The sequence below is a fragment of the Mustela nivalis genome (assembly GCF_964662115.1).
Source record: "Mustela nivalis genome assembly, chromosome: 12".
NCBI lineage: Eukaryota > Metazoa > Chordata > Mammalia > Carnivora > Mustelidae > Mustela > Mustela nivalis.
The window spans coordinates 100,230,796-100,250,380 of record NC_139031.1 but is presented as its reverse complement, the minus strand read 5'-3'; the positions used below and the strand labels follow the sequence as shown (position 1 = coordinate 100,250,380).

Below are 19,585 nucleotides of genomic sequence, written 5' to 3'. Positions count from 1 at the left end.
CCATTCAAAACTCATAAGTGGCGGATTGAACGCCAGCCTGTGCCAGCAAAGCCAGCAACGCACACTGGTGACGGCCAGGAATGGGAGCCACGGACAAGGATGGGCACAGGGAGCAGGGGCCAGGCTGGGGAGGCTAGGAAATCTACAACAAGTAAAGGCACCAACTGGCCTAGGAGAGTACGAAAGCGGGAAAAGGAAGTGGTCACCATGAACCTGTTCAATCTGGGCTCTGGAATTTGTTTGCCGTGCTCCACGATTGAATTGAAATTCCTCTCGACATTGTGCTTAAAATATTAAAAAAAAAAAAAAAAAAAAAAGTGCCCCAAAACAGCAGCTAGGTATTGCCTGTGAACACAGTTAAGTCCGTTTCTATAAGCCAACAGCAAAACCTGTGCCTCACACACCAGTGTCACCTTGAGGTCCAATCATGAACAACTTTTAAAATCCTTTGGAGCAAACTGCATGGAGTTGGTGGGGGAGACACGGATCCTCCCACCAAATCCTGACAAGGCAACTTCAGTGTCTTTTGTGATAACTACTAACTAATTATTCCAACTAGTGTAGATTTTCCATGTGAAATGCAAAGTATTTTGAACTCTTGCCAGACTAATCAAGATGATTTCCAAAATGCCACAACAGGAACTTCCTATAATAAATAAGCTATCACATTTACATCTCAAATTAGAAAATTTGGAAGAAAACATGTAGTTTCGATGCCAAAGTAGAGATTACTAAAGCCTGCCCATCCCTCACCCCCCTTTTGCTTTCTTTAGCCTCTAAAGGAGCAAACCCTGGTCCAGGTGCAAATGTTCAGTGTACAAGGAATGCGGAGAACACAGAAGCGACCCTAGGCATGGCTGCGGGAGATCCCCGTGGCTGCTCACCATTGGAAGTGGTGCTGGAGGCCACGGCTTTCTCGCTGACATCTGTTCGCGTGGAGCATTTCACTATGGAATTCTCCACTTTCTTCTTCTCAGTGGTCGTGGAGCTGTGGGACTGGGCCTCCATGATGCCTTCTCATTACTTCAGTTCTCTGCTACCAGGAACGCCTGAAACAAAACAATGGTGCCATCAACTTCCAGCAAGGGTGGACAAAAAAAAATCTCACTTAAAAGTTCACTTGAGGGAGCCCCTGGCTGGCTCAGTGGGTTAAGCCTCTGCCTTCGGCTCAGGTCATGATCTCAGGGTCCTGGGATCGAGCCCCGCATTGGGCTCTCTGCTCAGCGGGGAGCCTGCTTCTCCCTCTCTCTCTGCCTGCCTCTCTGCCTACTTGTGATCTCTCTCTGTCAAATAAATAAAATCTTAAAAAAAAAAAAAAGAAAGTTCACTTCACCTTTGGCCAGAAGGGGAGCCTAGAACTTTAGCAAGTTCAAGAACCTTGCCCACAAGTTTCCTTGCAAAAACACCTCCAAGTTGTAATACCAAGCCAGTCGAATCCTGTCTACACATGCAAAAGGGGAAGGGAGGGAATTATCCATAACATGAGTCTCTCCCCAAATTTCTACTGGACATTTGTTATTAAGTGGTCTAAAGATCTCAATTTTCAGCAGTGCTTACGGTGTGAAACCCAAGGGTTGCATGGCTTTCTTATGCCACATCTACAAATGTCTCTTCAGGTAGCCAAATTTATAAGCATGGTGACGACTTCCCAAAAAGGGGGAAGGTTTTTAAGTATTAATTAGAAGTTTCAAAGAGCATGGCCATTTCTCAAACCCAAGCCCAATCCAAGTTTGGAAACAGAGAGTGATGTGGGCCAAGGAGCCCGTGATATTATATGCTCCCCTTTTCTGAGCTACCTGAACTGCAATCCGCCCCTCCATCGTAATTCACGGAGGTGAACCGTACTCTGCAGGCTTTCTTAAACACATGAGAACGTTTCAATTCACTCATGCTACATTTTGAAAACCAACAAAGGCAACAGAACAACGTGCTCTGGATGCCACAGGAAAAGTCAAAAGATTGCCAACAGCCAAGACGGGAGACCACTTAAGAAATATGAAAACCCAGCTCCAAGCAAGTGGGGCGAGTGGGTCCTCTTTCACTGGCTGCTTCATTCAAGCGATAATTGTCCTAACTCATCATTCATCAATTTTCACTCTCTCTGGTTCTTGTTGTTTTCTTTCTTTTTTTTTTTTTTTGCAGTCGTGAGCTGCACCTACCAAGAACTACCAAGAAAGCAAGATGAAAACAGTCCTCTCCAGCATGTCTTCCTCAAGCTGTCTACAATGCAACATTCACGGTGGGCATTAGCAGATGCCACCGTATTCAATCCAAACAATGATAAGTGAAATAAAATAAAATAAATAAAAACTACTTAACCAACTGAAAGGGTTGAAATACCAGATGAAATCTTTCTAGTCATCCTTAACTCAGACTTGCAAGGGAATTGCCAAGTCTTTCTTTATTGTGTGAGCCATTCTGCCTTTGGTCTGGAATTCAAGTAACTGGGAAGGCTAAGGTCCAGAGGCTGCTAAGAGCTAGAGAACTCCCTCTTCTGTTAACTTCCATTTCTTTGCCTTGATTATCCACTGTCATTCATTGTAAAACACACAAGTTACTTAAGAACAGCTTTTCTAGAACAAAAAAGAAAAAAAAAGCAGCACTGAGTTGAATTTGCATATCAATTGTGAGATCCACTCCAAATTCTGAAACATCCCTCAAAGAGGGCTCACAAAGTCCCAGAGCAAAGGAGCTGCTGAGCTTTCCACTGGGCTGAGGCCAGGCGCTGGTCCAGAGGCCCTAACCTCTGCAGAGACTGGTACCTGAGTGGTGCCGCCTGGAGTTACCCTGCATCTCAGTTTTCTCATCTGTCACATGACCAGAATCACACCCGGGGACTTGGGACTTAACCTTGGGGGAAGGTGGGTACAGTCCTCTTTAAGAGTATGTTTAAAGCCCTGGATCAGGGCGCCTGGGTGGCTCAGTGGGTTAAAGCCTCTGCTTTCTGCTCAGGTCTTGATCCCAGGATCCTGGGATCTAGCCCCACATCTGCATCCGCATCAGGCTCTCTGCTCAGCAGGGAGCCTTCTTCTCTGCCTACTTGTGATCTCCCTCTGTCAAATAAATAAATAAAATATTTTTTAAAAAAATAAATAATAAAGTCATGGATCCTCTCCCCCAGAAAAACACTCTTTAACACACACCAAAGAGTGTACATTTGATTTCCAAGGGTCACAGGCCCTCCAAACTCTTCCATGAATCCAGACAGAGGACCCCTGAAGGAGAGACTTTGAACAGTCTCTTTTTGCCCTAATGATCTCAGAACGATTCTAATTTTTCGGAAAGCTCCCCCCAAATTGATGGAAAGATCATCTTTCTGGTATGCCATGAGAACAGTCCAACCCAATCCAGAGCACTGATTCCCAAGGTCGGACAAGAGCCACCCAAATCAGTGTTGCTACAGTGCTTGCAAGACATTCAGATTCCCAGGTCCAGTCCCCGATGTCTTAGAGGTAGTGCCCAGAACCTTTATTTTAGCCAGCACCGGTAAGCACCAGGCTCACCAAAGCTTGCGGACGTTTCCACACAGTTCTCTTTACTGCTATGTACCCAGTGCAACAGGTACCCTGTGAAGCTTTTGCCAACCAGATAAAGAAACGATGAATGGTACCCCAGACTCCTGAATTTCAACAGCCTGCCCTAAGCCTTTCCCAGCACCCATCACAATAATGAAGTCATCTTCCGGAATCTTTGCCGAATGGCTTCATGCCCAGCTTCCCCTCCAGATCCTAAGCTCCATGAAGACAAGCGCCATGTTTTACCTTCCTAGCACCTCATACCCCTAAGAATATGTACCGAGTAAATACATGATCCTGAGAGGACCTGGTGACCCGGACAATTCTGCAGTGTCTTCACTTTTGATCACCATTGACTGCACTACGTATCTTTTCTTTTATATCCAGTGTTCCTTTGAAAACTGACAGATTCCACAAAAACTAGTTTTTATCTAGTTTTAACTAGTTTTTAACAGGGATATTTCACCACAACACTCCATTCACACCCATTTTGGACGAACAGGCATTTACTATAATTGATCCCCTCAAAACCCACCATACAATTTTATTGGTCAAATCTGGATGGAGTTTGCTGTTAAAACTGCACATGGAAATAAGCCAATGGATCAGAAAGAAGAAAAAATCATGAAGAGATAGGATTCCTTCCTGGCTAAGAAGTAAATCTCTCTTTTAGTAGAGGGAGCTAATTAACACTAGTGAGGTGACAAGTCACCAAAGTTCCTTGACAAACTTAGGTTTTGTGGAGTTGTTGGTTTTTCCCCCAAGCAAAGGACTTGGTTTTAACAAAGCAATAAACCCTCCAAGTACTCATCACCAGAGAGAGAGGCTCACGTGAGAAGAGGTAAAGCCCCAGGCACTGACTGAAATTGCACTAATTAATGGTCTTAGAGAATACTAATTCCTACCCCCTCCCCCTGTTTGAAAGGGATTTTTTGAAAATGGGCCCTTGGTCACTCAAGAATCTACCCCCTTCTTCTATTTTGACAACTTATTTTTGGATCTCATTAGATAGTAACTAATTATTTAAAAGTGTGGTTTAGGCTTGGAACAGGACTATAAAAATGGCAACTTGCCAAGGTAGACATCTGCTTCCTGTATATCCCTCTAAGTTCTATCAGCTTATTTTACTGATAAAAACACAACTTTGTCCCTGTCCGTTACAAAGGGGAAAGTTTTAACATTCTAGGCTCTCACACCTCATCAAAACTATGCATGAAGAGGTATCAGAAAAGGGTCTGCTTCTAGTTGCAGTGGCAGGTTTGATTGTGGTTTTGTTTTTTGTTTTTTTTCCATAGAACATTAAGCTCAGTTTGGAAACTCAGTCCTGACTTGGTATTTGAGGGCGTGAGATACAGAAGTGACCAGTAAAACTTCATCGTGGGATCTCGAAACTAACTGAAACCAGGTTTTAAAACCTGGGATTTCTTAAAATAAGAACATGTAATTTGTTTAGAACACAAGTTGCGAGGAAAACTTTTCAGTTCTGCTTCACTTCAAAGACTTTTCTCTGAAAAAAACATGCCACTGGTTTTTAGATGGGAATGAAAGGCGACTTTGCCCACCCCGCCCCCACCCCACCGCGTTTCCTCCTCTCAGAGCTCCACGCTGTTCCTAGGCCCCTGTAGCACTTGCAACATTACCAGCGAGGTTTGCAGGCATGCCCCTTCACTTTTTATGCTTATGGGGGAGAAAAAATATTTGTAGCTGAGGTTGGAAGTCCCAGCAGCTGGAGTATATGAACAAAACAAAACCGCCAAGGAACTCGCAGTGCATAGGTAAATAAATATTGGGATAAAAATTCCTTCCTGAGAGCAGTCATGGCTTCTCCCCATTCAGCTGTCCCTGGACTTTTGGTCATTTCCCAGAGGCCTAAACCCAGGGCACAATTCATTCCAGATCTTGTTCTCAAACCTACTCGTTCACCCACCAGCAACCTGCCTGCAGGTGGTCCTCCGTCTCTGAGTTACAAATCCGAACCTGCATCAACCTCCTACACCAGGAAGCCTCTGCACGCTTGTTGAGGCCCCGACCTGGTCAAGGTGGAGTTCGTGCTCAGCTCCACATGCAACAGACCCCACGGGGCCAGGCCCGTGGGGACCTACGTTTGAAACGGCGCTTTCGCACAGAAAGCCTCCAGGGGCCCTGTCTTTGGAGCTGCAGGGAAGAAAACAAAACACAGAACAAACCCCCAGGAACTTTGATCGCGGCAAAGACGAGTCCCAGTTCCTGTCATCCTTGGGCAGGCTGTGGACCGTGGTCAGTTCGGGAGAGCTCCCGGCTCGGCCTGCGCCTCCGCGCCCGCAGCCCTGCGTGCGGTGCCGCGGACGGTCCCAGGCTCCCGGTCCTCACCGCTGTCCCACTTCCCTGCGCCGCCCCCGGCGGGCCTGCGGGATCTCCGCGGACGCGCGGCGCTCCGGGCCCCCGGCCGCTCCCCAGTTGGCCGCCGCACTCCGCCCGGGAGAGGGCTCCGCGCCTCGGCTGCGCCTCCGGGGCGCCGCGCCCCCGCGTCCGCCCGGCTGCCCCCGGCCCCGCGCGCGCCCCGGCACCGGCCCCGCTCCCAGTAGCCACGGGAGTGGTGGGGGTGGCGGGGGCCGCGGGGTCGGCAGCCCCGCTCCGAGTCGCATTTCCGGAAGTGCGAACGGCGGGGCTGAACGATCGCCACCGGCCAGGGCCTCTGTGCAGGGAGAAGCGTCCCTTATCACTTTGATCGCCCTGGCTGCCCTGCTCCTTGGGAATGGTCCCGGGCATTGGAAAGCTCTTGTCTGCAGCTGGCCCGGCAGCATTTCCAGCAGACAGTTGTCCGAGGTGGCCCTGCTCTCGTTCGCACAGCTGTTCTACCAGCTGAATCCGGGGAGGTGCGGGAGCCCTGCTTTCATTCACAGCTGTTTGCACCAGCTGAACCCAGGGAGGTGCAACTTTCCAGGTACTTTGCAATGAAACACCCTGTGCTTCTCATTGTACTAAAACACTGGGGAACACTGCAGGGCTTCACTCCCCAAACTTCCAACTCACTGTCCATTAACCTAACCTGGCCCCCAAGTGTTGTTTCTCCTCCTGCTGCCCTAAGCCAATTCAGGCTTTGTGAATGGTTCAGGGTTAAGACACAGCACCTTGTCTCGCAGGGAGGGAGGCGCTCAGTGGGGTTCCAAAGTTCAGCCTCCACCAGGAGGCTTTACTTAGTCAATGGGGAGGATGAAAAATCACAATTCTGGGAACATGGGCAAAATCAGCCTTTCCCATGGCAGGGCCCTGCAGTGAAACCTGGGAGCCACACAAATAAGATTTCTTCACCACTTACACAGAAAAAATTTCTAAAGCCAGCACCTGGGCTAAAACCAACATGCAAAATGTTTGAGCTGTATACAACTTTCTCATCTAAGGTGAACTGAAGCAGTAGTTATAAACTGATAATACATCCTTTGTGAACAGCAGACAACTTACCTCCCTAATTCAGTTGGTTTATTTTTAAGTTGCCTGAACCTGGGCAATAATTCTCTTTCATTTTCGTCTTAATGCATTTAAAGATGTAAAAAACTAAGCTAAAAGCTTGATGTGGGAACCTGAGGCGTTTCTGATGGGTTAAAACAGCTCCTGCCAATGAGGGATCAGAGAGAAGGCATTCCACGGGCAGAGCAGAGCTCTTAACAGCACCATGATTAGGCCTTAAGTGAGAAATTATTCTGTGCAGCTTAGGGAACTATTGCTCAAGTGGAATAAGGCTTTCCTCCAGAGAAATTACATTACTTACACCTGCCTGTATATTTATGAGCTGAATGATCTCCTTAATGTGCTCGTGTTTTAAAAAGCCAGAAGGAGCCAGCCTGTGTAAGGATTTCTGAGGGGTCTCCCCTGTATCACTGAGTAGTGACATTGCTCTCACATTTTATTACTAGCAGATTAGCTGCTACTTTAAGATGCTACTCTTGGAGCAACTGTTTAGGTAAAATTCCTATTAAATAGTTGTACCTTCCTGTAGCATTAATGAAAATCCTTCAGAAAGAGGGAGGGAAAATCAAGAAGCACAAACTAATGCTGATTTTAACTTCAGATCAATTCTGAAAGTACAAAATGGTCTGAGTTTCAATGAGCAAAATTGAGGGAATTTAAAATGTTTCAGTGGATTTCATGTAAACACGCATTGTAGAAAATCTCTTACAGGTTTGTAATGTGGTGGAATTTCCTTGAGCTCCAACTATCTTTCCTGAACTTCAGATCCATTATATATGCAGAACCTGTGACCCACAGCAACAGCTTTCTTTTCTCTCCTCACCCTTCCCTGTCTGCACTGCTTTCCTTTTCTGCAAGAAAAGAAGCTCACTTCATAAGTTCTTAATGAAACCTTCATGAATCTTTAATTATAGTATTTTTGAATGTAGGATTATTTTACCTCTCCATATGATTTGACTTTTCATTAATTAGATAAGCCTAAAGCCTTGCCTGCAAATAAGAGAGCTGTTCAAGTTGCCAGAAATGGTCTTTGGTATCCTAGAACGTTCCCCCAATCTGCTGCCTGGTGTTTTCAATCTTTCTTTCCTATATTTCTGAGACTGCTAATCTCAGATAAGCAGTATTCATGATCGACATCCCAAAAGGAATGGAATTCCTCTAAGGGGAAATCACTGCCTGGCTATGGATGTAGTGAATTTGGCTTTAGTAAATCAATGACATCTAAACTTTTACGAACTCCACATATTTACCTTCAACTGCTGAAAATCTTCTTGGACATGAAGTGACCACTGCTATTATGGGTGGCATCGCAAATGGCATTCTGTGCGCCCGTTTTACTTTTCTGCCATCTGTACTTAAAAGAGCATCAGCTGCTCTGACTCTCTCTGCTGCCAGTAGGACTCTGGGAGAAATATTCGAGGGGAGTATAAGGTCTCGATTTAATACCTGTTACCATTTGCAAAACTGGGAAACACCAACCAATGTACTGTGGTTAGGCTCTGCAGGAAGCACCCAGCATGGCAGGGGCCATTAACAAAAGAGCAATAAGGCGAGCAAGCTGGCCCCCCACTTGCTGGGGGGTGCTGGAGACAGGCAGTCCTCAGACAGAAAGTGAGATCTAGAAGTCACTTATCTGTCCCCAGACCCGCTAAGCTCATGAAAACTGTATTTCTCTGAAGCCCACGTATCACACAAAAACATCACTTCTGCCCAAAGGTGTTCCTTGTCTCACTTCACTGAGGTTTAAGGGAATTAAAAGTTTTCACACATTTTTGCAAGGAAAAAAAAAATCCTCAATTTAAAAATTTTTCTTCAACTTGACCTAACTTTTGGTTTCTAAAGTCACGTGCATCTTTACAATGACGCTTCAGGGGATGGATGTCTACTATTCATGTCCCATGAATTAGTAATTTACTTTTAAATCCTAGACTAGTAATACCTGTTGGGTGTCAAAATCAGCTACAGATATCCCAGAGATACTCAGTGCATTTTTTTGGTGATGTATTCAGCATACTTTAACCTTCCGACTTTTAAGCTTGTGATTCCTGAATCCTAGATGCAGTTTTAAAGGCAAATTTTCAAAAATGTACAGAAGTTTCATCAAATCTTATTCAGTACAAGCCACGCCCTGGTCCTCTGAGCCTATAAACTTGGCTTATTCGCAGACAGAATTCTTCAGGTTAGCGTTCACACCAGCCCCCCACACCCTCGATCAGCTACAAAACAGTCAGTGCAAACTACACCCGCAGTGGCACACTCTGCCAGTGAGATGCCTGGGTATGGAATTTCATTTGAATACCCACAGTTCAAACAGCAGATGCTGCTCTGAGGTGCACGACCTGGTCCACACTCCTGGCCACTCCATTCAGGTTTCCATTCATGGGAGTTCATTACTGCTTCCTTCTGAGGAGGCTGGCTGAGCTTTCTCTCCACACAGGTAGCTCTCCTGAGATGGGAATTACTCTTTTTAAAAATATCACCAAATGAAATCAATAAGACGGTTTAACCGTCCCATGCCTTCATGACTGCCTTTTTGGAAAGTTATCTTGCATCCAAGTTGGGAGTAGATGCTGTTCCTTGTTGTAAGAACCAGTAGGGGTCCTGGAATATCCTTAAGTATTTTATGCAATCTTCAAAACCAGTCAAAGTGGCTAAAGCTAAAACTAAGCACTTAAGAGATCCCACTGCATTCTGAAGGTATGTCAACAGCCAGAGCTTCAAAGTTACAATTGTCTCCCATTATTTAATTTTGTGGCATAAAAATGACTCAAATATATACAATCAAATGCTTCTATTTAAAACAATACATCTTTCTCAGTCTCTCCCTCCCTCCCTTTTTCTCTCTCTCACATACAGGCACATTGCCACCCCCTCCCATAAGAAAAAAAAAAAAAAGTAAAGAAAAGAAAAAAGAAAGAAAGAAAGAAAAGAAAAGCCCCAAAGCTGTTTCAGGCCAGCAATCAATCCAATTTACTTCAGGTACGATTTATATGTACAGTGCATGCCACAACAAAACCACAGTATGATGCCAACAGGGCCCTTAAGAAAGTTCTCCCCTAAATCTCTGCAAAGGAGCTTTAAAAGAAAGCAAGGATTACAGTCAGCTAGAAGGTAGGGAGGGGACTTACCTCAAACCCAGCCAAGCGGAAATCAGAGCAGTAATTCTACAAGTCGACAGAGTACACTTTCAAAGCTATAATGGTGTGAAGAAGTGCGGGGCAGCATGGCCTGAAGGCAACGCTAATACACTGATGACTAATGGCCGGGCCAGGGCAGACAATGAATTTGGGGCTTGAAAACTAACAGAAACCATGCAGTACTTTGACAAATGGGCTTTCACAATTTCATTCATTGAATAACCTTTAAGCACAAAATTGGCTGAGTTCTCTGGGGAATTAGATGACATGTTGTTGGACGATGATGTAAGTATTTTCTTTGGTAATTATGACTCTTATGCAAAATGCAAAAGTGCCCTATAGGAGGACACGACCATAGATAGGACAGATGCAGATGTGGAGCTCCACACAATGTTGCCTTTCAGGAGGGGCCTGCAATGTTCTAGTGCCACCTTATTAACTATATGTAATGGCGTGTTCATTCAGTTTCTTTAGAGAGCCATAGATTTTCTGGGACATTTTGTCGGGTTGAAATATACACACATGGAACAAAAAACACTTTCACATTTAAAAAAAAAAAAAAAAAAAAACTTAGACGTGGTCACGAGTAACTAAGAAGTATGGCACTGAACTATAGTACATTTGGAATTACAAGTGGAAAAAGTCTAATTTTAAGGGGTTGGGTGAAGGAAGAGTGCCTCAGAACAACTGAGACACCACGTGAAGTTTGCACTTAGGCAAGCATCTAACATCCCATCTCGTTGAAAAGGGCTCCCTTCCCTCTTCCCTGCCTAACGAGCCCTTCAATTTACAAATAATAATTTTGGCAATTTTTAAAGAGAGAATGAAATATCCTAAGTGTCTCTAAATTAACAACACTACTTACTCCAGACAGCATTGCCTTTAGCAGCTCCTAAAAACTTAAGAAAAGGATCTTAAAACAGGAAGCTTAGTGAGCTCATAAAACTGTTGTTGGAGCCAGGAACACATAGCATATTTAATCTGCAAACTGTGGGAGTCTACAGTGATTTCAGTAAGATCTGAGGCATGCCCTCAAGGTTTGCTGGGATCTGGGATTAGGGGGTTGATAAGAACCTCTACTGCCCATGGACATGTTTTTCTTCTGCAGTTAAACACAAATGCATAGAGACGTTTGACTGCTGCTTGGCGTTACTGCTCAAGTTATATAAAAGCTTTGCAGCTCCTTTTGCTGTCAATATATCAAAGTTTAAAAAAAATCATCAAAGTGTGAAATTTCATTTAAAGTCTTCGCCAGTCTACAGCTCTATTTCACAGGCCCATCACATAAAAGTAAAGATGAAAAATACACTGAAAGTACTTGAAAAAGTTTGCAGCAGTACCCCTGCCCTGTTGTTGTTTATTCTGTCTCCCTTTATTTGCTTTGAAACTCGAACAAATCAATTTTCCTCTCGGAAAATGATATCAAGTGAAGGGCAGCATCTTCTACTAGCCTTTAATGAAAAGACAACCTGAAGTCATCATGAGAGTGGAATATTTTGCGTAACAAATTAAATTTACTTACACACACACACACATGCACACACATTTACACACACTTCCTCTCTAGTCATTTCAGCATTGTAATTGCTTCTCATGATATAAGTTGGCAGAAAATTCCTTGAATCTTCCAAAACAAGTCAGACCGACTATGGACTATGAAAGCTAGCAAAACTAAAACCTCCTTCAAAGCACTCTTTAGCTGGGGATTTACAACAATTGCATAAAGAAGAAAAGTCTGACTTTTAAGATAATCTACTATAGTCTAAAAGCATTAACATTCCACTGCTCAGGTTTTCTTGAGGATTTCATGACTCATTGATTCACTTCTCCTTCAAGACTGGTTTTCCTTAGTCCATTACTGTCTCCGTATAAGTGAGTGCATGGAACAATGATCATTAAATTGTTTCCTTTCCTACACTTCCAAACCCTAGCCTCAAAAAGGGAGGGGGGGGGGAGAATCTCAGTAAGCAGCATACTTTACATCCAGGGAGGGACCTCAGAAAGGCTAAGCACAGAGGAAGTCTGAAACCCTTCCAGCGTGCAGGTAATTAAGAAAAGGGGCCAAGAAACAAAGGAAAGTCCAACTTTTAGGCTCGGGCATCAAGTTGATAAATTAATGAGCCTTTCATTAAATAAGTAATGAAATAACTCAGAGCCATTTTTCATCAGTACTGAATTTTCTCATTTCTGTCTGTAGTCCTTTGTAAAGGAGGCATACGGTGAAAGTGTGTTTATATCAGGACTCGATCGAGGAATACACACATGTCAAAGGTGCTGGGAAATGGTAGGTATCCGAGTCAGACCAGCTAGCCCATGAATAATAACACAATCTATACCTTGTAAAGTGCTTCTGCATGTGTGAAATTTCACTAGACACCTCTCATATTGGACTCCTCCAGGCATCTTAAACCAAAGCTCCCCGAGGCTGACTTTAAGAATTATAGACCCTGAAAGGATCTCCCCTTAGGCAGGGAGTTTCTAATTAAATAGCTTTTAGTATAAAATAAACTCTCTTCTCTCAGTAAGTATGCTATTACAACTAATTTAAATGTTATTTCATGTTTGCTTTAGGTCTGACTATAGTCTAACTGGCCAAAGCATCTGTGTACCACGTTATTAAGAACAATATTTCCTAATGTAAACAAATTCTTTAGCTGCTTCACACAGTTTACATTGTTAAGACCAAGCACCACAGCTTTAATATTGCCCCTAGACTGTAATACTGTTTTGCTTTAGAAAAATGAAGAGATTTCGAGGTTGTTTCACTACTTTAAAACAGAGCACTTTCTTCCTTCAAAATAATCTTGACACATGTAATTAAGAAACTGTCAGACTATTATTAATTTTTAATTTAAAACCTAAATGAAATAATTACAGGAATCAATCAATAAGGCACCTATTCAAATTACAGAACAATTACATAAATACTCAGAATTAATACTTTAGGCCAGTTCTTGAAGATTTCAGTCTATACTATGCTAAGACATCAAACAACCTAAAAAGTGTAACATGGAAACGATGAATAGTTTCTGCCTTAAACAGACCGAAATGAGATCATTTCAACTGGCCATGGCAGAGGCCCCCACCAGCCATGCCCAACACACTCAAGCTGGAACCCTTTTTAAAAGTTAATTTATTTCCACCAGACACACATTTCAGGACGGGGGAAAAAAATGGCCTCATCCAAATTTGGGGCAAAATCACATTTGGAGGGAAAAGCCTAGTTATTGTGAATTTCCAGCAGACCACTCTGGGAAAGACTAATTGGGGAGAGAGGAAGGAGGAGAGGAAAAGGAGAGCAGAAGGTGATTTTTAGAACTAATAATACCCGTCCAGATAATGGCACTGCCCATGTCTTTGCACAGAGGCAGGCCCTCCATACCTCCAGCTAAAGGGCTCTTTTACTTGGAGATGCGGACAGTCCATCATTTCAAATTGAACTGGCAGCTGGAAAATGTGGAACAGCTGGCAAAGAGCTGGGAGAAAATGTTTTACATAAATATATGTACATATGAACTGGCAGAGGGCCACAAGTACTGTACCCAAGGCCAGAATCCATTCGGCACCGCACACCAGGGGATGAGAAGTTGCGGGCGGCAGGAGGGCTATGCCTCCTTGATCCTCTCTCTAGCGGGGTCAGCAAGGGAAGCCTGGGTCCAGCCCCTCTCTGGAGGGCATCTCCTGGAGGAGGTGCAATCAAGGACAGGAGCACAAAGTTCAGGGAAGGATAAAAGGCCTGGGTGTGCGCTGGTGCTCTCTGGCATCTGGCAATCTGCTTAAAAGTCGCTTCAAAAACTCTCCAAGTTTGGGGTAAATATTTACTCCCTCTCGACTTCCTCCCGCCCATTTTCGCTCTGCAACTCCAGAAAGTAACTGTTCCCTGCAGAGCGATTCATACCCAGCTCTGCCCTGCAAAAATGCGGTCTCCTGAATGACTACTGCACGGGACACGATTACGCACCCCTGCACACACTCCCTGCCGCTTCTAACGCGCTTTCATTTCTTTTTTCTCCCTCTCCCTCTCTCTCTTTTTCCGCTGTCCCTGGAAAGGAAGAGAAATAAAAGAATCCCAAATCATACACAGATGGTACAACTTTCACTTTTCCTCTCCGACGACCGCGGCGCGCCCCTCCGCATCCGCGCCCACCACACCCCCGCCCCCCGGAGGCGGCGCGGGCTGCGAGCGGCCCCCGCAGCGGCGCTCCCAGCGCAAACCCACCCCGCCGCCCGCCGCCGCCTGCGCCCGCCACCCGATGGGGGAGACGCAGCCGGACGAGGGAGGGCGCCGGGGCTCCGGGCGGGGAGCGGGGGCGCGGCTGCTGCAAACTTCGTCCCCCTCCGGGATGGGAAATTCTCCGGTCCGGCTCCGGGCTCAGGCGCTGGGCAAGGGAGCTCCGAGGTGGAGGAAACGAATGCAAGAGCCTCGCTCCGACGCCGCGCGGGTTGCTCTCCAAATCTGGGCGCCTTTTGACAGCCATTTTCATTTCCTCCCGCTCCCCGCGTCGGGGACCCCGCTCTCGACCCCGAGGCGCGGGCGCGGCCGCAGGAGCGGGCTGCCGGGTGCCCGGCCCGCGGAACAAAGAACTTCGGGCGGGACGTACCTGCAGCGGCGACGGCTGTCAAGTCCCCGAACTTCCCATAGACCCGCGTCCGGGGCGCGGGCGGGCGGCTTCGGGCTCCGCGCGGCCGCGGGCGGCTCGGGCTACGGCGAGCGGCCGGGCCGGGCGCGGGGTGCGCCCACCGCGGGCATGGTGCGGCGCGGGCGGCCGCCGGGCGCGCGGGGAGGGCGGGCGAGCGGCGAGGGCGAGTCCGGGCGGCGAGTGTGCGCGAGGGCGAGTGTGCGAGCGCGCCGGTGCCGGTGGCGCTGCCCCTGCCCGCTCCCTCCCGCTCGTGCAGCTCAGGCATCGGTTTCAGGGATCGTGTAATCCGATCCCTTCTGACTCACAGGCCCTGAGTGACAGTTCTGATTTGGTTCACCCGCGGGAGGGAGGAGAAAGAGAAAGAAAGCGAGCCCCCACCGCAGTCCCCTCCTGGCATCCAATCGACTTTCTGGAAGAAGGTCCCATCCCGGCCGGGCCGCCCGCGCAGGGTGGAGGAGCCCCCCGCCCCGACCCCGCGCCTCCGGCGCTACTCACGGGGTGGAAAAGTTGTCCCTCGGCTCTCGCTTCCCTCCCTCGCGCTCCCTCCTTCCCTCTGCTTCTCCGCTTCCTCCTCCTCCTCCTCCTCCTCGCGCTCCTCCTCCCCCAAGTTTTAACAGAAGTTGCCGGACTCTCCCCTCTCCCCCGCGCTCCCTCTGCCTCCGCCCCCGCCCCCGCCCCCGCCCCGTCCCTTTTCTTTCTGCCACTCGCCAGCGCGGTGGGGACGCGCCGAGCTGCAGGACGCCTGCCGCCGCAGGGGGCGAAGTTGGGAAAACTTGGGAGTGCTGCTCGCCTTACTTTTGCTTTCTCGCTCCTTCCAGGCCGCGCCGGGGGCCGCGCTTCCCCGCCCGCCGGGTCCCCGCGCCGGGAGCGGGTCCCAGCTGCGACGCGGGCGGCGGCGGCGGCGAGGAGGCGGCGCGCAGGCCGGGATCGGGGACTGGGGCTGGAGCTAGGGGTGAGGGGGGCGGGGAGCCCGGACACCCCGAGCCACGCGCGCGCCTATACCCGCCCTCTGCCTCCTCCGCCTCCTCCGCCCCTCCCGGGTCCTCACTCAGACATATTCATGCCTGCTCCTCCTCTTCCCCCTCCTTGACCCCGCGCCCGCTCGGCGCGCCGAGGCCCCACCCACCCGGTGAGGGGAAGGGGGCCCGGGTGTGATGTCACGGCCGCCCTCCCCGCCGGCGCCCACGGCCCCGCCCGGGCGCCCCCGCCGCCCCTAGCCCAGCGCCCCGCGCTCCTTGTTGCGTCCTGTCTGCTCCCATCGCCTCCCACCCCGCCTCTGTTCTCCTTTCTCTTGCTCCCAGTTTGGGCTCCCCTTTCTTCTTTTAAGGCCTCTCTCTCTCATCACACCCCTCATTGCCCCCCCTTTTACATTTCCCCAAGCCAACCCTGAAACTCCCTTGCTTGCCAGAGGATGCTTTTGGAAGTTCAGGGTTTTCCTCTCCACAGGACTCATCTGCCCTTGGGGCCAAATCTGGGAAGTGGGAGCTCCCACTACACAGCCTACAGTCCCCATGGGCCACTTCATAAAAGAACACAAAAACAAAGACCCCGCGGCTTGGGAGCCTGGACGACAACGTGGTGCTTTCCCCTGAGCTACAAAGTGTCTCTGTCCCGGGTTTATTTGCAGCGGCCCATACTAGTGAAATTTATTTTCCCTCCTTCCTCAACCGGGCAGGCTGCGTTCCTCAGTTCCCTTTGAAAGTACCCAACCTAGACCTGTAGCTGAAAAAAGGAATTGGTTGGGGGGGAGAACAAATGAAAAAGAAAGAAAAGAAAACCCTGTGACATTCCAAAATCCATTCTTCCCAGGGTAAGCGGAGAGTCTACCCCACCCACCAGCCGCCTGCCAGCCATGCAGGGAGCTGAGGGCACACTTGTGTTCACTCGCAGAGCTGCTTCACTGAAGGAAGAACGTGGGTGGGTGAATGATTAGCTATTATGATTTGAAGAGCATTTTGAGATTCAAATGCTTAACTGGAGAATTTTCTAACAAAATTGATGGTGGTATTCACTAGTTGTTTCCTGAGACTTGTGGCTTATCTCAAAGACTCGACTGAAGGAGACCCTGACTTCAGCTTTTATGGTAGAAGCTGGAAATCAAGCAGGGTGGAAGCACCTTTTTAGCCATTTCTTTTAAGATTCCTCTCTCTACCTCAGCACTCTTTGGAAAAATATATATAAATAAATAAACCACCATTCACTCATCACGCAGAGCCCCAGGGGAGGGGGGTGTCTCAGGATACCTGGGTGGTGGTCCCAGCTTCCCCTCACTAACTGGCCTCAGGCCCAGGCCAGGGAGGATTCTCTGAGGCTCCGTGGGCTCTGAGTCCATCTGTGGGATGATGATAGGAAAACCAGGCCACAAACCTCCCAGGATGTGTGTGGGTTTGCAATGAGATAATGCATGTGAAAGGGACACAAATGTGTAAGAATTATTATCCTCTGCAACTGCAAAGAACTGCAAGCTTCTCTTTCCCATGCAAACTCCTCCAACATCAGTCACAATTTTTTTTTTTTGTATTCGAGTACTGCGTCTGCCTCAATCACATGAATGCAAATAGTACATCCCGATAGCCTCCTCTGTTCACCCACTGGCAAAAAATAAATAAAAAGAAGAAAGACAGCCAATAAATCAACAACTTGAATAAACTAGATATTTTGACTTTTACTTAAAACAGCACATTTTGGATCATGAAGATCTCGATTCGCACTTTTCTAAAAGACAAGAACAAAGGAAAAGCAGCTAATCTCTCCTCTTTTGCCCATCGGAATAGGGAAAAAATAAAAGGGAAAGATGCTGGCTGTCTCCTGTGCGGGCCCATTTCTCCAGCTTAGGTCCTTGGCGGAGCCTGACCACTCTCCGCCTTAGTGGTAAACATGTAAGTGGGCACATTTTGCAAAATGGTGGAGTTAAAAAAAAAAAAAAATGATTTGCCTCAGTGTGAATTAAAGAATGCCATAATGCTATGACTTTCTATTTTAACACAAAAACTCTTCTTCCCAATGAAATCTTCTATGGAATCCTAAAGTATAAAAAAAAAGAGTAACTCCCGTCATATTGGAATGATAGGGTCTCAGAGCCCAGCCCGCTTGCCTTTCTCTTGTCATCCACCCTTTTTCTGCAGTGGCTCCTAAGATATCTCAAAAAATCCCAAAACCATGCTGAAAACACCGGAACCTGCGTGTAATGATGAACAGGCACTTACAGATGTGCTGGGCTCTGAGGTTGCCCTTCCTCCATATCCAAAACTCCAACATGGTACATTCATTATTGCTCTGTCTCATCAGTTCTCTTTTCAAATGCAAATATCCCAGGAAATTTTAATATAGTGAGTCCTCAAAATGATTAAGGGTGTAAGACAGATTTTTTTTTCTTCTTTGGCAAAAATTGGATCAAGTAGGAGACTTGAAGATATTGGTATTTCCTTCCTAGGGCTGTCTTAACAAACTACCACAACCTGGGTGGCTTAAAACAACAAAAATCTATTGTCTCATAGTTCTGGAGGCTACAAGTCCCAAAATCAAAGTCTCAGCAGGGCCTTGCTCCCGCTGAAGCCTCTAAAGAAAGATCCTTCCTTGCCTCTTCCTAGCTTCTGGTTGGTGTGTGTCAGTCCCTGGCATTCTCTGGCTTGAAGCTGTTTCCCTCCTATTCGTGCCTCCCTCATCATACGGCATGCTCCGTGTGTCTCTTGCTCCTCTTCCTAAGGACATCAGTCATACAGGATATACATACAGAAGCCCACCCTAGGCCAGCATGACCTCATTTTAACTGAGTACATCTGTAACAACCCCCTTTCCAAATCAGATCACATTCTGCTGTTCCCGGAGTTAGAACTGCAACATACCTTTTTTCCAGAGTAATTCATAATCACATTGAAAGACTTAGTTGTGTGTGGGGGGGGAGTGTTAAGAATATGCAATGAGAGGACAAAGGATGGGCCTGAGAACAAATCCCAGACGCTCCTCTGCATTTCTTTGCCTTGTCATGTGTGCTGTGCACAACTACCATTCTTGCCCTTCCTTACTGCTGTAGCTCTTCCATCTCCTCACAGTGGTCCCCAATTAATTGTTGGAAAATGCCATGGGGATATGTCATGTGTACTGAAAATCCCCTGTCTGCAAGGACAAAATTCCAACTCAGATTGGCTGAACTTAAATTTAAAGGAGGGGACGGGAAGGTGTTGATAAAAAGTCTGTATGTGTGTAGGTAAGCTTCAGGCAAGGTAGGATCCAGGGGTTCAACTGAGGTCTGCTAAATTCTATTTGTGTCTTTCACCTGGACATTATTCACATTAAGACAGACTTTATTTAGGCTACCAAGGAGATGGCTGAACATAGCTGCATTTTACCTAGGCAATCCTATTGTTTGCATTCCCAGAGATTAAGCACCTTGTCCAAGGGGACACTATTCCTCTTGGCCAGACAAAAGAGAGAGTTGCATGCCAGGTATAGGATGAACCCATATGCTGTATAAAACCCACCATGATGCCTGCCATTTTCTTCCTTTTTTGTGCTGGTCTCCTCCCCGAATGCAAGACTACCATCTTTGCCTTGGTTGCCCATCATAGGGCTACCTGCTGGAGGGGTGATGCCTTCTGTCCACACATATTCTCAGGCATCCCCAGTACTCTAAATTTCCATACATCCCATGCCTGTGTGACAAGACAGACTCTCTTGGTCTTTGGGGTTATACTTGATCACAAGGCTCAGAATATGTTGTTCCTAATGTATGAATAGCTTAACCAATTTTCTTTTTAAAAATTGCTTGGAAGCGCTGAGGACATTTTTTTTTTTTTTTTTTGCTTGAGGACTGACACCTCTTTCATATCCCTAAACTGAAGATAAC

At 47.1% G+C, this 19,585-nt stretch overlaps 1 protein-coding gene across 6 annotated transcripts in view; it reads right to left on the bottom strand.

Annotated features, from left to right (window-relative positions):
• Positions 1-15,683, bottom strand: part of GLI3 (GLI family zinc finger 3) — a 266,798-nt gene extending 251,115 nt beyond the window's left edge. For 2 of the 6 annotated variants that reach the window (XM_082692490.1, XM_082692495.1), the window contains exons 1-2: positions 15,235-15,324; positions 885-1,049 (exon numbers count right to left, since the gene is read on the bottom strand). In XM_082692490.1, the coding sequence (XP_082548616.1) occupies positions 885-1,008 (124 nt within the window). In that variant the 5' untranslated portion in view covers positions 1,009-1,049; positions 15,235-15,324. The other 4 variants (XM_082692494.1, XM_082692492.1, XM_082692493.1 and 1 more) reach the window with 4 other exon arrangements.
• Positions 15,684-19,585: the final 3,902 nt, after the last annotated feature.